Raw genomic sequence first — 19,953 nt, 5'->3', positions numbered from 1 at the left:
GTTATTGATAAAGCTTTGTGCTTCCATTTATCATACTTAAAGCTTTAATCTTTCTTGACAGCTTGGCACCGTAAGTTACCTATTTTGATACCTAGTGATATGATAGAGTCTTGCTGTCTATCACCTGTAAATCTTTTTTGTCCTGCTTCTCTCCGCAGGTGTGGATAATTTTGACATTGACCTCCCTGGTAAGAAGGTGTTTGTGACCTCCAGCCTGTCTTCAGATGAAATCCTGGAGACACTGAAGAAAACAGGGAAGGCCACCAACTATGTGGGGACCAAGAACTGAGGGGTGGGTGGGCAATTTATCTAAACCTGGATGTCTGAAAGGGAAAAGTGTATGTGAAAGTGTAGTTAATTTGTGTGTGTGTTTTGTATTTGAATTCAGTTCTAAAAAAGCTAGGTCAAAGAGAAGGCTAAAGCACTTTAAGCCCCCTATTTAATGCTGTCTATATTTTATTTTCCCAGATTTGATTTCATATGATTTATAGAGAGCTGGCACATATTCTTTGTAACCTGTAAGTGTAACTTAGTGTAAGAACCCCTCTTTAATTGAGCAGTATTTGTAGGTGGCTCTTCTGAATAAGGGACTATACTGAGTCTGACTATACATGTGTTTTCTTCTCTCCTCTTACAGTATGAAGATGTCTCGATGTCAAGAAGACCAGCTATGAGTAGATGCAAGCTTCAGGGAGTCACAGGGAAAATGGCCACATCACTAGTTAAAAAATACTCAAGCATAGTTTGACGCATGCAATCTCCATGTTCTGCAGCCAAATCCGTATGTTTTCCTAGCTGTCCAATTTTGTCGCAAATTATCTCCTGTTTGTAACACGTTACAGAGAAAGGGCAACTAGGCAAACATAATAATTTCCAACATCTGGAGATAACAATATTATATACATGTTTGTGGTGATCATAAATATAAGTAAAATGTGGTATAGGTGGATACTTAAGTGTGATGAATTCAGGGGTAGATATTTGAGTTAATCATGGTGATAATTTGCACTTGAATGTGATAAGGTTTGTGTTATTACAATGTCAAGCTGCTGATTTCCAGTAGTTTGGAGCTGAAAAGCTCAAATGTGCCTTTAATTTTGTTGCAATGATGTGAGCCCATGTCACAAATCTGAAGTGATATGCCAGAGAAAGTTAGTATAATTATAATTTTCAAGGAAAACGGAATAAACAAATTTTAAGTACATAAAACACAATGATTATTGCTGGATGATAATTTTTTGTTCAATGTTTGGCAAAATCAGACCACTAGTGCTTCTTTGATTCTTGCTAAATGCTAGCATAAAGTTACAGACTGGATAATGTGGGCAGAAAAACAAAGAATGATGGTGACATTGCTTAAAAGTATATGACAGGAAATTAAACTGGGTGTTCAACTTCATCAAAAGAGTGCATTTTTGTTGCGTTATTCTTATAGACATGTCCTGAAGACTCTTATTTTCTTTATTCCTTCATGTGTCTTTGTTCTTCTTTGTCCTTACACACAAGTTCTTGACCTGACAACATTCCCCTCTGACTGTGCACAAGGATTGGATGACCACAATTCTATTGAAAAATCCTGGTCATTTCATCATTTTTTTCAGAGCTGACTTTGCAATCATAAGTTGAGCATCAATCTACTTTCCTTAGATTGAAACAGAACAATCTGTATTGAAACCTCAGATACCTCCTTAAAAAGTTCGGGTTTATTAGACGTTAATCAATCGTAACATTAAAGTGGGTCTTCCTGATATATATCTTGATGGACTATGAAATATGAATTAAGGGATAAATATACACATAAATCAACTGAGATGGTCTCCTTTATTATCATTGTTCTGAAAACATACTTTCGCACTGTCACAGTGTTACAATTGATAGTGTCTATAAATGTTTGACCAAGAATTATCAATACCGCACACTTTTCTTTGAGCTCTCTACAGTCATCTTTTATTCAAAGACCTTTATATGCCAATAGTTAAAAAACCTGATGTTACCCACCTTTCAAGTATCTTTGTAGCATGTACAGTCAAAACCAATGCAATCGATGGTCCACATGGTTGTAAACCATAAATGATTTCCCCATTGACACAAGCATTAAGAATCCTGTTTATAGTAACAATGTGTCCACATAGACCAGATTTTATACGTCCTGGATGGTCTTGGGCAGTTTTGACTGTATTTGCCATATCAATGCAAAACCACTGAACCCAAAATATCAATTCAACCTAAAAATCATTCAGTGTATTGAATCTCAGAGTACACTTTTTAAAAAGTCTAAAAAGACCAATCTAACAAGTTTAGATGTTCTGTGCCCCCCTCCCCCATTGTGCGTCTGTCTTGTTACTTGCAGTATCGGTCAGCCTTCATCTTTTCTCTCCTGCAAACACAATGACAAATATAAAAATCAACATTGTCATTGACAATAAACTAAAGATGCACAATATCAATAGTACTCGATGAAGACTAACATGGTGCTAAACAGTTGAAAACAGTATTATCAAAAGCTTGGCTAAACCTACGGTGCAAATTTGATATGTTTACTACTGTCACTGTATTACAATGATTATTTTAAACAGAAAGTCCCTGAAATTTCACTCCTGATGCAAAATTAAATTCCTACAAAATAAATGAATTTATAGTAAACTCTGACATTGGGTCTGCTTAGGATCAAGATATATTCCTAAAAACATGTAGTTAGCAGCAGATCAAACATTTCTGAGGTCTGAAATCCCCTGTAATAAGTGTCTTAGTTATTTTATAGAATAAAGGTCTCACCTGTCTAACAGAGACTCGTGTAGAGTGCCCTTTTCTTTGGCCTTCTTAAGTTTGGACCTGTCATCTGGATTGATTCTTAACCTGCGATCTTGGAAACTTTGGAACTTCTTCCTGCACATGACAAGTGGCATTCATGTCATAACAAGAAAGTATTCAAAAGGGAAGGAATCATAACACATTTAACTTTAATGAACGTAAAACATCCAGGTAATATAGACATCCAGGTAATACCGGTAAAATATGCCAAAAAGCAGTAACTCAAACAATGATATGATTTTCAAAATTTTCTTTTTTTTTCAAATCACATCTAGCTGCTTGAGTAACTGCTTTTTGGTGCATAATTCAACACATTTTGGAAAGCAAAAAAAATGATTTCAACGTACACATAGTTGACTTCTGCCTCCTTCAGCGACCCTTTCTCCTCATCAGGTACATCCACCTTTTGTTTCTTGACTCGCTCTATGTTTGTTCTGATCTGTGGGGAGAGCACAGTAATTAAAAAAAAAAAAGACCTGGGCTTCTATAAGCCTGATTTATAAATAGGCTGAACTGATACAAAGTCTGCAAAAATGAAGATAGAAGGAAGAAAGCACCCTACTTTGACCATCTCCCCCTCCCCTGCTGTTTTGGTGGTAGCAACGATGTCACCACTGTCATTACACGATACAAAACAGCTGTTTCCTGCCAGCAGCGCCATTTTCCCCTGAAGACAACAAAGCATGTTATCAAGGATCCTTGTTTATTTATTTCCTTTTGGATGACACTGAAAGACATACACATACATTGGTGTTTCTGAACTGAATAATAAATTATTTGCTGTAATACTCCCACAACTGCGATAAGCTACAGTATCTGTAGCTAGAAATGTATTCCTAGATGTATGTCTGCTTTTTTTAGAGGCAGTTTGTAACAGAAATGGGAATCTAAAAAAATTCTACCTCCCAATATCTGCTTGGAGATGGGACACAACAAAAGCAGAAAAACCAAATTGAATACAATACCTTTACTTCCCTATAAGGTGAATTGATATGAGGAAAAAATGACATTGGCATTCGTATCACCACATACTTCCTGAAACACGGGCTCCCACTGTTCCCGCGGTCCGATGGCGTCCGCCCGTCCGATCACTACGCCCTCGGAGTTCACGCCCAGGTACTTCCCGTACCCTGACTTCAGGGCGATCTTGGTTTCTGAGACGACGATGGCTGTGAGCTGCTCTGTGGGGTCTGGTCCTTCGCCATCTGTATTTACAAGGAAAAACAGGGAACATCAGACTGATTGTCTGATGAAGTCTTTATTTCTATTCATTGACCATGATATATATATATCACAATTGCAGAAGGACTAACCCTTATAAGTTAGATCCTCTTGTCCCAGGACCTCACCTTTATACTTGTGTATGGCAAGCAACAGCCCTGGCATACTAGCCTGCAATTCCACCTTCTCCCAACATTAGTGCTGGCCAGCTGTCAGCCAGCGTGAGTGGCCCAGTTGAGTGGTTTGAGTCCGTTGATGTTTGTTTTAATACCCTTATTAATCTAAGGGACAACTACTTCTGTATGGTCATTTATGATGGTCATAGCTACTGTAAATGCAGAAATGTTCGCGGTGGATTAATGATCGCGGTTTTCCCGGTGATCACTTCACCGCGAACTTAAAACCACCGCGAACATTTTTCTATTATGGTATTAGCCTGCAGTCTATGCTGTTACCGCGAACTTAAATCCACCGCGAAAAGTCCCTTTTCCCGCTACCGCGAAATTAAATCCCCGCGAAATTAAATACATTTACAGTAATTATATTGCAATCCATACATAGTATGGGATTGCAATATATTGTTTTTGCTGAGTTTCTTCTCCTGTCAAATCTTCAGACCCCATTAACTTTTTCATTTTTGGGCCAAATGAGCTGAAATTTGGCATGGGGGTAGGGATATCAAATACCCCCAGGTGTTTTTTTTCACTTTTTTGATAGAGGCCTTAGAATTTATGATATTTAGGGTTTTTGGTCATTTTTAGACAAAATATGTATATTTTGGGCCCCTGTGCCCTGGTATTACAAGCTAATGACCTGAAATTTGGTACAGAGGTGCATTGGACATATGAACACAGAAAACCATCAACACTTTATTCATAGATCACTTCAAAAATTAGTTATTTTAGGGTTTTTGGCCATTTATTACGAAAAATGTATATTTTTGGCTCCTATGCCCTTGTATTAAAACCAAATGACCTGAAATTTGGTACAGAGGTGCGTTTGACATATGACCACAGAACCCCATCAACGCTATATTCATTGTTTACTCCGAAAATGAGTTATTTTAGGGTTTTTGGCCATTTTTGACTAAAAATGCATATTTTTTGCTCCTATGCCCTTGTATAGAAACCAAATGACCTGAAATTTGGTACAGAGGTGCATTGAACATATGCTCACAGGACCCCATTGGCACTTTCTTCATAGATCACTTCAAAAATTAGTTATTTTGGGGTTTTCAGTCATTTTTGACTAAAAATATATATTTTTGGCTTCTATGCCCTTGTATGTAAACCAAATGACCTGAAATTTGGTACAAAGGTAAATTGGACATATGACAACAGGACCCCATCAACACTTTCTTCATAGAGCACTTATGAAGTAAGTTATTTTGGGGTTTTTAGCCATTTTTAACTAAAAAATGTATATTTTTGGCTCCTATGCCCTTATATTGAAACCAAATGACCTAAAATTCGGCATGAAGGTGTGTAGGACAAGTGCCCACAGTACTTCATTTTCCCTTTGAGCAAACAGTACTTCAAATTGTTGAATTTGGGGATTTTTTCAAGGATGAAGATGGATTGCAATATGCTGTATTTGCTCCTAAGCAAATGTCGGCCTTTCTAGTTTTGAACTGTCCTTCTTCATCAAAAGAGAGATCAGCATCACCTGCATGTGGAGCCCCCAGTGTGAACAGTCCTGTGTCCGTCGCCATCACGTAGCTGCTGTTCCCCAGCTCCACGGCGATGTTGTTCTTGATCTGGTCAAAATTCTCAACACTCCACCAGCCACCTAGCAGATACAGAGAAAACTGCAGGTCTCAGATTTGTCAACATCACAACTTATCAAATCATGTTAAAGTATTTAGCATCTTGGCTGTCATACACTCAGTGTTTGTATCTTCAACGATTGCCACAGTTGGTTCTTTGACAATTTTGCACAACAAACAACTACCTTTTTGGCATTGTGGCTAGGGAACGTTACAATATCGACATATAATCTAACCCTTCTGGTTTTGAAGCCATGAAATGCCCAAATTTTGTGCCCTTAGTTATTGACTTTGATGTGACACAAAGTCAGAGGTGCCATGTTTGAGAAACACCTAGAGCACATCTAACCGTCACAGTTACTATCGATATAACGTTATTATAAGAGTAAGGGTCCATCCCCGTGAGAGTAGGTCAAACATTTTTCTTGTTACAGTTCTTTACAGTCTGGTTTGATGACCTTGACTTTGACTTGTCTTATGCAGTCTGTACTTCCTGTACGAAACTGTTGTGTTTTGCCTTGATGCTGTTACGTGGTTTAATGAAAGAAAAGAAGAAGAAACTAACCATGCAGTTCTTGGTCTTGCCGCTGCTCATCCAGCGATGGTCCAGCGGAGTCAGCATCTCTTTCTCTCTTCCTCTTCTTCTTCTTGTGTTTCTTGTGACTGCAGAAGAGTCCAACAACACAGTCTTAAAAATTCTGTCCACTGTACTGGCCAGTACCTTAATTTTTTGACATCTTGGTTTCAGTCTGCGCAAAAAAAAAAAAAAATGACTGGGAAGGGAGTACATGTCCTACTGCCCCACACCCTGCCTTATTAATCTTCGGGTATATCTACTGGCTGTCTTCAAAGGTGAGAGCATACCGAACAAAACACTACTAGTACAGACAACGCTGATGTGGGGAGGGGGGCAAGGTAGCAACTAAAAACAGAGTTTCCCTAGCCTCCGAAACGGAATTGTGCTCTTACCTGCTCTTCTCTCCCTTAAGCTTAAGCTTGGTAGACTTAACGAAGTTGTACGAGTCCGCCATGTGCGAGGAAATAACTTAAATTCTGTGTTCTGAACCACAAACTACGTTTGGACGACTGCTGTCTCTGTGATGCTACTGCACTGCAGCGACATCTAGCAGTTTGGACCTGTCATGCAGAATGGCAAAAAATTATTTCATTGCCGACTAAAATCTCACCATGATCCCTTCGTCTCTATCTGAGTACCTACAAAAGTAATCAAGATGATATGACTGTAAAAGTTAGCAAAATAGCCTTTTATTGTCATATCGATCAAATTCCACACCCCTCTGGGGAATTTTGGAACAATCCGGACACTATGAAGTAATACCGCAGCTGAAGAAATACTTCTATTTCATTGGTGCAACTGACGGAGTTGTACATTTCTGACCAATCAGAGAGGAGGAATCTGTGACATGAGGTAATACAGCAAAGGCGGAAGCTACGGTAATCATAGATAGACGTGTTGCATTTTCGTCCTAAAAATTCGACCAAAAAATACAGAATTTCCCTTTGACAAGCTACACGGGAAGTATTCAGCCATCATGAAGAAGTTCTTCAACAAGGTCAAGACCGAGGTGACCTTCAAGAAGGCGGGAGAAGGGCACAAACTGACGGAAGACACGAGAACCCAGGCCGTCCAGCCAAGGGCCCCCGTTGAAAGAGCCCACCCCTCCCAAGGCGCACAACAGGCCGGTGCCGCAGCCTTGGCCAGGCTCGAACAGAAGGACCAGAGTAAGAACAAGAGGACGTCGTCTGCTATCAGAGCTGTTGCACGGGCTGAAGCCGCGGAAAGAGAGAGGGAGGCCAGAAGTAACGCCAACACGCACAACGCACCCGCAGAACCTGAAGTGCGGGACTGCGCGCCTGTGGTGTTGTCAGTGTCCGGGGTGAGGTTCATCTGTCCGCTGACTGAACAGTCAGTCCCTAAGGAGCGACTGGACCAGCACAAGCGGGAGTGTATCATGACCAGTCTGATCGACAGTCCCGTCATCATGGCTGTCACCATGATACAGAGCCTCAACAAGGGCAGGGACAAGGTTGGTATGCCCTTAACGCCTTGGTTAACACACAGATGTCCTGTCAAATTTTGTCCAAGAACATTCTTATTAAGGGGAACAGCCTGTGAATAGTACAAGAAATGTGATTGACAAGATCATCCTGTCAATAAGCCCTTTCACAGAGGTTACCGCGCACACGCGGGTGACAGGGACTCTGGGTAACATGCCAAAGTTGAAGGCCCAGGTCGTAAACATTCCACCATTTCGCAGGCGCCATTATGTTACGGACATTGTTACACAAATCGAAACAATGGTAGAGATGAGACTGTTGACATCTGAGGGCCTTCAACTTTGACATATTACCCAGAGTTTCTCTCACCTGTGCATGCATGGGTAACCTCTGTGAAAGGGCTTATAGCCTTAGTCTACTGTAGTGTAGATCCACTCAATTTTTGGCAGCTAACTTTGCAACTATTACACTGTAACTGTTACACTGTAAATGTCATTTTTATTTGTGTGACGATTATTTCAGTCAGACATTATGTCATTCTCTGATTTCTTTTAAACCTTAGTGTTTTAAATCTCTCTCAAGTATAGAATGCATTGGTAACAAGTACATGTTAATGATTTGTTCTTACTTCCTGTCTCAAGGTCCAGGTCTGTGTGGACACCCTGCGGAAATATCTCGAGAATATCTTGGCCAATCCCCAGGAGGAAAAGTTCCGCAAGATCCGCCTGAGCAACAAGGCATTCCAGGACCGCGTAGCGAGCATGGAGGGTCACGAGGAGTTCTTACAAGCTGCTGGGTTCTCTCTGAAGGAACTACCACACCAGGATACTGTGGAACCCTTTTGGGTCCTCAGTGAGGATAAGTGCGAGGACTTGGACAGTATCAAGGCCTCCGTAGAGGTTCTTACCACAACGGAGCCACTCAAGTTCAAAGTAGATCGCATGATGCAAGTTCTCCAGCCAAGGGACCGTGTGGCAGACTTCCGCCTACCCGACGCGTTTTATAACCTCTCCGCTGATGAAATAAAGCGTGAACAGCAGGAGCGGACTGACTCAGTGCAGAAGAGCTTCCAGCTGCGAACAAAAGCCATGCGGGAACGCGAGGAGCAGCAGAACCTGCGGAGGTACAACTTCACGCTCATCCGCGTACGTTTCCCGGACAACATGCTCCTCCAGGGCGTGTTCAGAGCACAGGAGAAACTGTCTGCATTGGTGCAGTTTGTCCGCGATGCGCTGGTCAGTGATTGGCTACCGTTTGTCCTGAGTTCTGCCACAGGCCAGAGGTTGGAGGAAGAAGAGGTGTCCTTTGCGGAGCTGGGATTGGTGCCTGCTGCTGTGGTCAACTTCACGTGGGACCCTTCCATCATGGCAGACATCGCAGCACAGCAGGGGGCAGCCTCAAAGAACCAGTACCTCAAACCCGAACTCTTGCTATAACCTGCAGTATAGAATCAACATGTACCCATAATATCATATGCAGGATATCACATACACACTTTGCTCCAATGTTCCAATCAAAGTTTTAGAACAGCCTCAATGATAGGTGTCTCAATTGTATGTTTTACACTTTACCATAATGCATTGAATGATAAAACATGCCATTGTCCTGACTACCACTGTGTTCTAATTGTTGTCATATTCTTGACATTCGTACCCACATAGCAATGAGTAAAATCAGTATGTAGTCAGCAATGTTAAAATGCTGCCCACTGAGTCTGATGAAAACTGTAATAACCATACTGTAACAGTTCTTAGATATGAAAGTAGGAACTCGCAGTACATGCATAAATTGGGGCCTGTCTTTTATCTGCAGTACTAGTAGTTAGGAAGGGATACTGTCCAAATATTAATCTTATACTTCCTTGGTCTGTCATCATTCATCATAGTCAAGAATAGATGCAATGTTGCATGTAAGTGTGACATCTGGGACTATGATATTGTTTAACAGTTTAATGTAATCATACGCTTGTATAACTGACATGGGATATTGAAAATTCCTGGAAAATGACTTGCACATTGAAAGGACAAGAACAGATATTTTTGTCAATGCAGTACCCTACAGCATATCTTCTGGTTAGAATCAAGTTTTGTACAGAAATGGTGTTGTTTATGGATATTTTGTGTAATACTGTACCTATATCACACGGTTTACTGTGTTGCTTGTCAATCTTTGAAAATATGAATACAAACAAGTTATGCATGTGATAACACATGGAAAAGAAGTAAGATTGAAGTTAAGGAAGATTTAAGTTATAATCATTATGATGTCAAAGAATGAGTTTAACTTCAAAGTTCATCAGTCTTTTCACATTGAAGTGGACCAGAAATATTTGAAGGTTTGTAAAATGCAAGAAAAAGATAGAGCATTGACTGCTCAATGGTGAGATTAAAAAGGCACAGAAATTTAAGAACTGTTGTTTTCTGTTGTAGGTATTTGATGTGGTTGTACATTGTCATTGTGCGATTACAGTACATGTCTTGGGTAGGTTGACAACGAAGGAGTATTATCACAGTATGAGGCTAATCTGTGATATTAGAAATAAAGTGTATGAAATACATACTTCTGTTGAAGCTGAATTGTTTTCTTACCCTTATTGTCATATTCATTAACAGAAATGTGGCACCTTAAAGCATTGTCTATCCATAAAATATTACCAATTTTCAAACTATTGGTAATAGAATTTCCAAGTCAAAGTTATTTGCAGGAAAAAGTCCTTTGATTTTCACGTGTTTTTTTTTTTTTTTTTGTCTTCTCCGTTTGTCCGGTAGATTCCATCCCAGAGCACCAGGTTCCTTTCCCGTGTACACCAACCCGTTACTAATGTTATAACGGTTCAGCGGTTTTCCTGCACACTATATAAATAATAAAATGCCCCAGGTCACGTCATTGAAAGGTCAGGGGTCACGAATTCACTTTCACATGTGGTATCTCCGCTCGTGCGGTAGATTTTGCCCTAGAAGAGCCCGATTCCTGTCCCGTCTGAGTTCACTGATGCAGGTTTTCCGTCAGACCCTGAACCCGACTACGGGCCGGGCCGAGTGGACCGCCATGGACGAGGACTACGACTATAATCAGGAGGTGGCGAGGTGAGAATGGGGGAGGGGGGCGGTAGCTGCGGTCTTGCGTTGGGCTCTTCTTCTGTGAGTTTCTAGAAACAGTGGTCCGGTCTGGTTTCTTTGGTCGACTGGAAGAAAATGGTACACTAATGATCGAGACAGGACTGTTTTCTTTTTCGGGAACTTAACCTTTGACATATTACCTAGAATTCCTGTTGGCTTGAGCTCAGGACTCAAACTCATGATGGCTTGTTGATCTTCTGAGATAGATCCCATGGATCCTCACCTCAGCCCATGGATATTATAAGATATGATAAAATGATTATGACAGTTATCATGAAGAGGTCATGTTTGACGTCTTGTTCCTTCCTCCCCCACCCCACAGGTCTTCCTACACGGACATGCTTCATGACGAAGAGAGGGTGAGTTATTACAATAACCAATGTTTTTGTATACTATACAGGCTTTTCATTGTCATAATAATTAAAATTGAATCCCTGTATATTCAAAAGATGTAAAAATAAATAAAGCACATAAAATGCTTATTGAAAAATTAGGGAGCCCAGAAATTATTGTCAGCTTGGTCATCGAAATGAATTTTTTTCCTTCCCAAAGAATAAGAAGTACAAGGCCGGTTTGGAGCTGGCGATCGGGCGTGTCCGTGGGCGGGGCCAGCGTGTGCACGTGTTAGACATCGGGACTGGCAGCGGACTCCTGTCCATGTTAGCTGTGCAGGCCGGGGCAGACAGGGTCACCGCTTGTGAGGTCAGCATTAAAAAAAAAATAGCTTGCATTACATCCGGTGTTTATAACCCAGGGGCTTTTTGAGTTATTACAGTACATTGAATTTCCTCCTGGCAATACTGGCTGGTACTATTCCTGTCAGGTACTGGACAATTGTATCTTGCATTTGGGAATAAATTATTAGCAACGAGATCTTAGCTGCAGTGTAGAACAGTACCAGTCATTGGCAGTCAGATGCCATGAGGACAGTCACCAAAATATTGTTGTTTATACCACCATCTTTAATGTGTATGTATAGTATATACTGTGATCTAGTCTTACATTTAACTTAAAGATAACAAAGGTTTCTTTCAAAATTACTTAAAGTAAAGTTATCTTTCTCCTCTCCTCCCAAGTGTTTTAAACCCATGGCAGGAGCAGCACAGAAGATCGTCAAGACAAACAGCTTTTCTGATAAAATCACAGTCATTCCAAAACGCTCAACTGATCTGACCGCGGGCCCAGGTAAGTTTCAGCCAATTCTTGTCTTAAGAGTTTAAAGTTCCTACCTTTCCCTAATGACAGAAAGAAATTTGCTGCTTGGAAGATCCTAGCCTGGAGTCCAGCCTTGTTCACTGTAGTCCGCTCCTGAAGGTAGCTACCCGGGTAATGATTTTTGGGAGTGGGCTAAAGCAAACAAGGCTGGACTCCAGGCTAGGAAGATCCCTCTTCTAGAGTTCAAATTTTCTAGTACTGTAACAGTGTACTTACATTTGAATCTATTAAACAAAATGTAGATACAGTTTAAAGCAAAATCTTCCTTAGACATTTTATGATAGATGCAATACATGTAACGTAATAGATGTAACGTTATATGTATTTTTGTTTATTTTTTTGTCTGCAGGTGGTGACATGGAGGAAAGAGCAAACATTTTAGTGGCAGAACTCCTGGACACAGAGTTGATAGGAGAAGGATGTCTGTACACGTACCAACACGCACTCAAACATCTGGTCACTGTAAGTCTCACTTTGTTGTACAGCTTAATGGTTGAGACTGTACTTTAGAATCCATTCTTACTATTGCATCTATTACTGGCAATATGTGTTTTAATGACTGCTTCTACACAGAATACTTTGGCACCTATCCCCATTGAAGTAAAAAATTGGTCCTCTATTTTTTTAGGTAATAATTGAATATTTCTCAGAAGTTGTGTAAGGGGTGGAACTTTTAAAAGTCTGTTCAAAACCTCATTCACTATTTTGTTACGAGGACTATGTGACTCAGAGCCAATCATTGCTCTTCACAGTATCTCATATTACTTGGAAAATAAGAAAGAAATCAAATGTAAATAGCTCTCTATTAATTGGTGTGTAGGGATGCTATCAAAGGAGCAAACAGAGCTAGAACTTTTGAAGTTAAGGTGCACCAATGCACCAGTATTCTCACAAATGAACTTCCTGCCCAGCACTACTTTTGTCATGTTTTCCCTCCTGTGCCCCTCTCCCCACAGCCAGACTGCATCTTTGTGCCCCATGCTGCCACAGTCTACGCACAGGTGGTGGAGTCAGACTTCATGTGGAACTGGCACAGGCTGAGGGACCTACCAATCACAGGTAGGGGGAAAATAGCAAATTTAAAAGCTTGAAATGTTTGCATTATTTTTATTATTTTTTGCTGTCAACTCTCCACTGCCAAAATGCGTTTTCGAAATATCACTAAAACTGTTTCAATAGTAGTGTATTAGCATTACTTTTCCTTTCCAGATATACATGTACCAGATATGTCACCTGCATTTCTAACTGAATTTGGTTTTCACCCACAACCTCCAAAATGCAAGAAGAACATCTACATCTACATGGGAGTACCCCCAAATTGCCAAGCATAGGGCATTGTAGGGGGGGAGTTGAGGCCCGGGTTAGGGACATGGCACCCACTACGCTATTGGATGTGTACAGACGCCATCCACAATACAAAGTTTGGCTGTTTTTTTATTTATTCCTTTTGTGGTCTAACATTTTGTGACCTCTTATTTTCTAGGTTGTGAGAAAGCTCTGGTCCCCTCATCAGACATGGAGGCCTGCATGGGGGCTGCAGCAGTCCATGATATACAGCTCAGCCAAGTCAAGCAGGAGCAGTTCAAACCCCTTACAGAGCCCATCAAAGTCTTTAGGTACTGTTACATGAATGCTAATGTGTTAGTCTATGTAACCTTAATGCAATGGCGTTTTCAACTGTAGAAAACTTTTAGAAGAGTACAATATCATGCAATTTTAATTAGATATCAATGACTCTATGCTTTGCCTCTCAAGACGTGGAAATGAGTTTGGGTAGAATATTCCTGTGTATGTTGTAGCCAGTCATCTTTTTGTTAATTGACAAAAAATCAAAAGTCAGGCAATCACCAGAGGTGGCCAAAAGGTAATTGTGAAGTAGAATGTTCTTAACTTCAACAGGTCTTTCCTTGGACCATTTTTTGCTTACAGTAGTAGTGTAAGTTAGGACAGTGTTATGGAAAAGATAAAGAATTCAAAGGTAATCATTTAGAATTTTTGTTTTCAAGCTGTACCAGCTAGCATGAATTTATAATTATATTTTTCTTTTCATCATCAGATTTGAGTTTGACAAGAAGATGGAATCACTTGAGCGCAGGACCGAGCTGAGTGTGATGGTGACAGCAACTGGGCAGGCACAGGTGGTCCTGATGTGGTGGGATATAGAGATGGACCCAGACAGCTCAGTCCTACTGTCTGTAGCACCATCCTGGGCACATCCTACACCTGACAACATGCAGGTGATTAAGAACAGCAATAAATTGTGATTAAGGGATAGTGACCTGCTAGAGTTGTAAATGGTGACAAAATGCTAAGTCAGTGATTGCTATAACCAGTTAACCAGAGAGTGAGCAAAGAGAATGATAATTAGGTGGTTATAGCCTGCAACTCCCTCACAGGCCTGGCCAGTTAGCCTGGACTAAACCACCGAGTGAGCAAAGTTAATGAGGTGGTTCATGACCAGTGCTTCACTATTTTTCTGTTTATATACATCTTCCCAGTGACCTACAATCCCCAAATAATCCACAGAGCGGTTCAAGTAATTGAGGTTGTTTATCTTTAAGTTAGTAGTTTCTTGTGGTGGGAGAGTATTTCTTGGGTGTTAATTTGTTTGTTTATTTTTTCTTACCCAGTGGCGAGACCACTGGATGCAGGCTGTGTACTTTAACCACCAGTCCATTCCTGTAGAGAAAGGTACAATTATACATTTCTTCTTATCTAGACTCTTGCCTGCAATCTGTTCTAATGCCTTGTAATAACAAAAATTTAAAGGTTAGTACACTATAGATTCTAGAGGAATTCTATTTTCTAATTGCATGTGAAACATAATCATAACTTGACACATAGAACCAAGTTTAATTTAGGAACTTCCAACATGTGGATGGTTTCTTTTAAGATTTACTTTCCACATTGGCAGTAACCATTCTTGAAAGAAAATATCTTTATAGTATTTTCACAGAAGTCAATCCATAATAGAAGGCTTGATCTCTCAGTTGATTTCTGAGAAGTTAAAATATGCCTGCTGTTCCTCTGTAGGTCAACAGGTGGCGCTGCATGGCAGACATGATGAGTACAGTTTATGGTTCCAGGTGCAGAAGCAGGGGTCAACGACCTCCGCAGGGTAAGCACTATCATTCCTGCTGTTTTTCTTGTAAACTATGGTCAAAAATTGAATTTGTGGAAAATAATGCATTTTTTGAAAATCTGATATATTTCTTCGGACATTCAAAACAATATCATAGACTACGTTTACCATGACAACCCTTCTCGTGTGATAAATAGCAATTACTCAAGCAACTAGATATGATTGTGGAAACTGTCAGACGTTTCAGATAACATCTTTTATCTTTCATCAGTGATACTGAAGAGATCTTGTTGGAGAGTATGACAACCCTTTCCATGGCTTAATTGGGCTGTGTTTTTTATCCACAGAACTACAAACAACCATGCCACCAGCAATTTATTATTCAGTTTATAACAGATGTTGTCGTACATGTGACCCCAGGTCAGAGTTCAGCCTGGAGAGACCGGTGTGTCGCTGTGGGGGTCACATGGTGTGGAGCCGCCCGCGCCTGGGCATGCTGAACGACAGGAGCAGGTGGGGCACGTACGCAGCTGCGCTGAAACAGGTGCTGGCGCCTGGGCAGACGTGTGTGAGCGTGAGCGATGCATCATGGGTACCGCTCATGGCAGCACGGCTAGGAGCACAAGAGGTGGGTCTGCTTTATTCTTCTGGTGGCAAAAACGACAAAAAATGCCTCCACCAGTAGTCTGTGTAAAAACTTCGCTGTCCAGGGCTGTAACTGGCCTATGGGGCCGTCGGATGTTGGGCGGGGTGCTATAAGCGAGATTTAATCAGGCTACCTCCACCGGGTGTTACCATATATATTACAATCTTCCTTTATTGCGATACCCTTTATATATCTAGCCCTATTTAAGGCTAGTCTTCCAGGGCTAAAACAATAAAAACATACATATACAAATGCAGACATATATACAGAGTACTTAATATGTGCCTTTTTAAAGTTTGAGATCTTTATCTATGATGTCTGTTGTTAGATAGTTGCGTCTTTATAACATGTAGTTAGTTTGATAAACATTGTAAATTTTACTTGCAGGTCCTTGCATTAGAAAGTTCAGACTTGGGTGCAAGAGTAACACATAAGGTAAGAAAATAAAAATTGAAATTCTTGGTCAACATTGTTATGTGATGATTAATTTCATAGTTATTTGTGTACAGACAGTGTGACATTTTGTCATGATTTTATTTTCTTTTTCATCTAGTAATTTCTAATAAAAGAGTTTTCATTGTGATGTATTGTTGATGTATTGTTTCTGCTTTTCCCAGTTGATAGAGGCCAACAATCTCCAGGGCAAAGTGCACATAGTTCAGGGCTCAGAGGAACAGTTAGAGGCTGCACTTGAAGACAGGAAAGTGAGTATTTATGATTTTCACTCAACGGTAATTAAGCCTTCACTGACTTTATTTTATGGATGGCTAGCTGTAGTAAATTTTGTTTGGAAGAAGTGCACAGTTTGGCTGCAAGACATAAAACATTATGAGATAGAAAGCCTGATAAAAATGCCTAAAACGTGTAAGAAAAACAGCTGGAGCAGAACCTCTGTTTGAACATAAGACATACCAGGCCTTGGAAAGAATAGTTTTGTGAAAGAATAGTTTTGTGGTTTAACAGCATTGTTTGGTGGATTTTTGTTTTCTGTCGCCCTCATGCATTATAGTCTTGGGGCCTCCAGAGGATGTCATCCATAAAATAAAGTCAGTGGCCTAATCTGAAAGACATGCCATCCATTAAGCACAGGTACTAATCATTCAATTTCAATGATTACCCACACACAAAAGGAAATATCCCGACCATTGACCATTCCGTTCCATCACCAGGTTGGCATGGTGATCGCGGAACCATACTACTCGTCCAGCCTCCTGCCGTGGCACAGCCTGTACTTCTGGTACGTCTGCACGCGACTCCGACACAAACTGCAAGGGGGCGCCACTGTACTGCCTGCACGGGCGGAGCTGGTTGCAGTAGCAATGGAGTTTGAGGACCTGTGGAGGTTGCGGGCTCCCGTGGGGACCGTGGAGGGGTTTGACATCAGCGTCATGGACCAGATGGTCAAGGTCAGTCCCAAGGTCAAATTCTGCATTACTGCAAAAGCCTTCTTTCCCCTATTACTACGATATCGAATCCCAGACCAATGGCTGACGTCATGTATCCGCAAGATCACATGTTAAAGACCAAACAGGAGTGCCCTGGGCACAGCACTAAGGAAGTACTCCCTACTGTGACCATCCCAGCAGCTAGAGGGGTGAATTGACCCCTATAAATACATAAACTAATAAAAATCTCAGACTGTCTACACACTGGAAACAAAGGCAGCATAAAATACTGGTCAAAAATTCAAATATTTTTCTCTACTGGTTTTCAAGGAAACACTATCAAACCCTGCAGAATTATCAAGATAGTTGTAACAAAGTTACATAATCGAGGTCCTAATAACAGCAACTTTCAAATTTTGGGAAACCAACCTTGTGTTCAAATTGAAACTTTCAAGTCTGCTCTGCCAACTTTGTATCAAAATGTCTTTTTGTATCTACACATGATTGCAACTTGAAAATCTTCCTTATAACTGAATTAGCTCTGATATTTATGTGTCTAGAAATATGGCTAATAATGTGGTGTCTGTTTGCAAGTGTACCAACAGGGGCTATGTAGACTGTACATGTAACTGTCAGTTATGTCTCACAGTAGCAGAGTAAGACAAGCCAGCATTTTCATTACTTTATATTCTGGGTTAGGTAAAGCTTTATGTATAATCATACTTTAATACCTAATGTAGTATCCTAATATCAAAATTGAATTGAAAATAAACTTGTGTTGGTCAGCCGTCTCAGCCAGCCTTCCCCGATGTGAACTCCACCACAGTGAACAGAAGACTGAGCTCTAGTAGTTTACGTTAGCCGAATTTATTGGGTGGTTTTATAGTACGGGGTTGGTCTTTAATTAATAAGATAACGTATCTGTAACTCTCTCAGTTTACGTAATGAAGTGGTTGGTCATCAGTATTGATCCTGAAGAAAGCAACAGTGGTTGTTGAAAACTTTATCCATGTATTACAACTGTGTGCAGGAAGAAAGTTTAGCATTGTACTATGATTACTACCAACACAGAGATGAGCTGCCATTATAAATCCCAGGCCTTTTCTCCTTTCCCCCAGGACCATTCTAACCAGACAGACGAGCGTGTGGAGCCCCACCCCCTGTGGGAGTACCCCGGGGTGGGGGTCAGCAACCCAGTCACTCTGATGAACTTTGACCTCACGCAGTCTGTTCCCACAGAAAACTTGGTGGCCACAGGAGAAATTCCCTTCACTTGGTATGAAGAGATGCTGATTGCCAATTTAAACTCCCTCAACATTTTGTACTAGTACCTAGTTTTAGCACAGTTTACATTAATTTTATAGCACCCAATGTAACCTCTGTCGACAATGTTACTTAGCACCTAACTGGACCTCCATACATGTTGTGTCCCCAGTTTTTGCACAGTTCTAACATCTGATTTGATCTCCCTTCGTATTTTGGTACAGTAACTCTTGTAGTATAAACTCTGGTTACATCAGGTTGTGTTCCCATTGTTTGCAGAGATGTAGTATTGAATTTTACCTCCCTCCACGTTTGTGTCCCCAGCTCTGGCTCCTGCAATGCAGTGGCGCTGTGGATGAACTATGACCTCTTGGGCGACGGCCGCCACACCGTGAGCACTGGGCCCCGCGCCCCCTACACGAGCGGCAGGCCACAGTGGGACCCCCACATCAGACAGGGGGTGTACTTCATGGACAAACCGGTTCAGGTTTCTGCAGATTTCAGACTGGTTTATCGTGTCACGTTCTCGCCCAAAGATGGGCGGATGGACTTCCAGTTTGATATTGAGAATTCTCAGGGGAAGAATTTATAAGTCCAAAGAAGCTCAAGGACCACATGGACCTTTTCATTTCTTGGCCAGTCACCTTCTTTTGGAAACTCATGCAGTGATGTCATCATGCTACCTGTAGCTCTTTTCTCTATAATTTAACAGACAGACAGACACACACACAGACAAACAGACAGATAGACATAGGCACTCAAAGACACACAGGCACACAGAAAGAGACACATAAATGGACACACATTCAAATGCACACACACACACGCATACAAATGCACAAACGCACACACACGCACATATTGCATTGTTATGTGTTGGAACAAAATTCAATCAATGAAAAGCAATCTACTATTTGTTTTAATACAACTAACTAATCCACTACTAGTACATTATTATATCTTGGTCTTTAACCAAGGACTTCAATCATGGATTTCAAAGCCAAGAATCTTCTCAAGTCTTTAAATATGAAGATTTTAAAAGTGCTCATCTCTGTGCTACATGTATTCTGTATTGCTCTGTGTGACATAGTATAATGGTAGAGTGTTTGGCTCAAAGCCCAGAGGTCCTGAGTTCCAGTCCTCTGATATGCTCCAATGTTGTGGTACAAATTTTCTCACTTCAAACAAGGAGGTTTTATAAGATAAAACCTCCTTGCTTCAAATGAGCATACCTAACTGCAGTTTGGGACGTCCCTTGGATAGGACATTCCCCATCAGTAGCCACCTCATGGGCACCTCACAGAACATACATGTAAGAGAACCCACCACACTTGGTTCCATCCTGCGGTGTGAGTGGATCATACCAATCTGTCCGGATATGCAGCTTAAGCTTGTACTGATGTACTGACACAAACGTGTGTTTCACC

General features: G+C 40.9%; 3 protein-coding genes across 3 annotated transcripts; 2 read left to right on the top strand and 1 right to left on the bottom strand.

The window, feature by feature from the left end:
* Positions 1 to 2,139: 2,139 nt before the first annotated feature.
* LOC118419620 (protein FRG1-like) lies at positions 2,140 to 7,005 on the bottom strand. The gene is made up of 8 exons (XM_035826087.1): positions 6,767 to 7,005; positions 6,363 to 6,460; positions 5,698 to 5,820; positions 3,844 to 4,016; positions 3,374 to 3,478; positions 3,159 to 3,250; positions 2,776 to 2,886; positions 2,140 to 2,377 (listed from the first exon to the last, which is right to left on the bottom strand). Exons 1-8 carry the CDS (start codon positions 6,826 to 6,828, stop codon positions 2,341 to 2,343), a joined length of 801 nt encoding a protein of 266 aa, XP_035681980.1. The 5' UTR covers positions 6,829 to 7,005; the 3' UTR covers positions 2,140 to 2,340.
* A 181-nt stretch (positions 7,006 to 7,186) lies between these two features.
* Positions 7,187 to 9,263, top strand: LOC118419619 (UBX domain-containing protein 6-like). The gene is made up of 2 exons (XM_035826086.1): positions 7,187 to 7,845; positions 8,458 to 9,263. Exons 1-2 carry the CDS (start codon positions 7,351 to 7,353, stop codon positions 9,250 to 9,252), a joined length of 1,290 nt encoding a protein of 429 aa, XP_035681979.1. The 5' UTR covers positions 7,187 to 7,350; the 3' UTR covers positions 9,253 to 9,263.
* A 1,463-nt stretch (positions 9,264 to 10,726) lies between these two features.
* Positions 10,727 to 19,574, top strand: LOC118419322 (protein arginine N-methyltransferase 7-like). Its single transcript, XM_035825683.1, has 16 exons — positions 10,727 to 10,902; positions 11,258 to 11,294; positions 11,488 to 11,637; positions 12,012 to 12,120; positions 12,500 to 12,612; positions 13,107 to 13,209; positions 13,634 to 13,766; positions 14,207 to 14,387; positions 14,781 to 14,841; positions 15,184 to 15,268; positions 15,653 to 15,913; positions 16,136 to 16,148; positions 16,496 to 16,582; positions 17,048 to 17,284; positions 18,382 to 18,539; positions 18,851 to 19,574. Exons 1-16 carry the CDS (start codon positions 10,736 to 10,738, stop codon positions 19,116 to 19,118), a joined length of 2,163 nt encoding a protein of 720 aa, XP_035681576.1. The 5' UTR covers positions 10,727 to 10,735; the 3' UTR covers positions 19,119 to 19,574.
* The last annotated feature ends 379 nt before the right edge of the window (positions 19,575 to 19,953 follow it).

This window comes from Branchiostoma floridae, chromosome 7, assembly GCF_000003815.2.
Source record: "Branchiostoma floridae strain S238N-H82 chromosome 7, Bfl_VNyyK, whole genome shotgun sequence".
NCBI classification, from domain to species: Eukaryota; Metazoa; Chordata; class Leptocardii; order Amphioxiformes; family Branchiostomatidae; genus Branchiostoma; species Branchiostoma floridae.
This window is presented reverse-complemented; position numbering and strand designations above follow the sequence as displayed.

What these genes read in the sequence shown, in the direction of transcription:
- LOC118419620 (XM_035826087.1), bottom strand. Translation starts at nt 6,828, where the DNA reads ATGGCGGACTCGTACAACTTCGTTAAGTCTACCAAGCTTAAGCTTAAG. An exon ending in CTTAAGGGAGAGAAGAGCAG is followed by an intron (nt 6,461 to 6,766) that starts GTAAGAGCACAA and finishes ACTCTTCTGCAG; the next exon opens with TCACAAGAAACACAAGAAGA. An exon ending in GGGAGGGGGAGATGGTCAAA is followed by an intron (nt 3,251 to 3,373) that starts GTAGGGTGCTTT and finishes CTCTCCCCACAG; the next exon opens with ATCAGAACAAACATAGAGCG.
- LOC118419322 (XM_035825683.1), top strand. Translation starts at nt 10,736, where the DNA reads ATGTGGTATCTCCGCTCGTGCGGTAGATTTTGCCCTAGAAGAGCCCGA. An exon ending in TGCTTCATGACGAAGAGAGG is followed by an intron (nt 11,295 to 11,487) that starts GTGAGTTATTAC and finishes TCCTTCCCAAAG; the next exon opens with AATAAGAAGTACAAGGCCGG. An exon ending in GAGGGACCTACCAATCACAG is followed by an intron (nt 13,210 to 13,633) that starts GTAGGGGGAAAA and finishes CTTATTTTCTAG; the next exon opens with GTTGTGAGAAAGCTCTGGTC.
- LOC118419619 (XM_035826086.1), top strand. Translation starts at nt 7,351, where the DNA reads ATGAAGAAGTTCTTCAACAAGGTCAAGACCGAGGTGACCTTCAAGAAG. An exon ending in TCAACAAGGGCAGGGACAAG is followed by an intron (nt 7,846 to 8,457) that starts GTTGGTATGCCC and finishes TCCTGTCTCAAG; the next exon opens with GTCCAGGTCTGTGTGGACAC.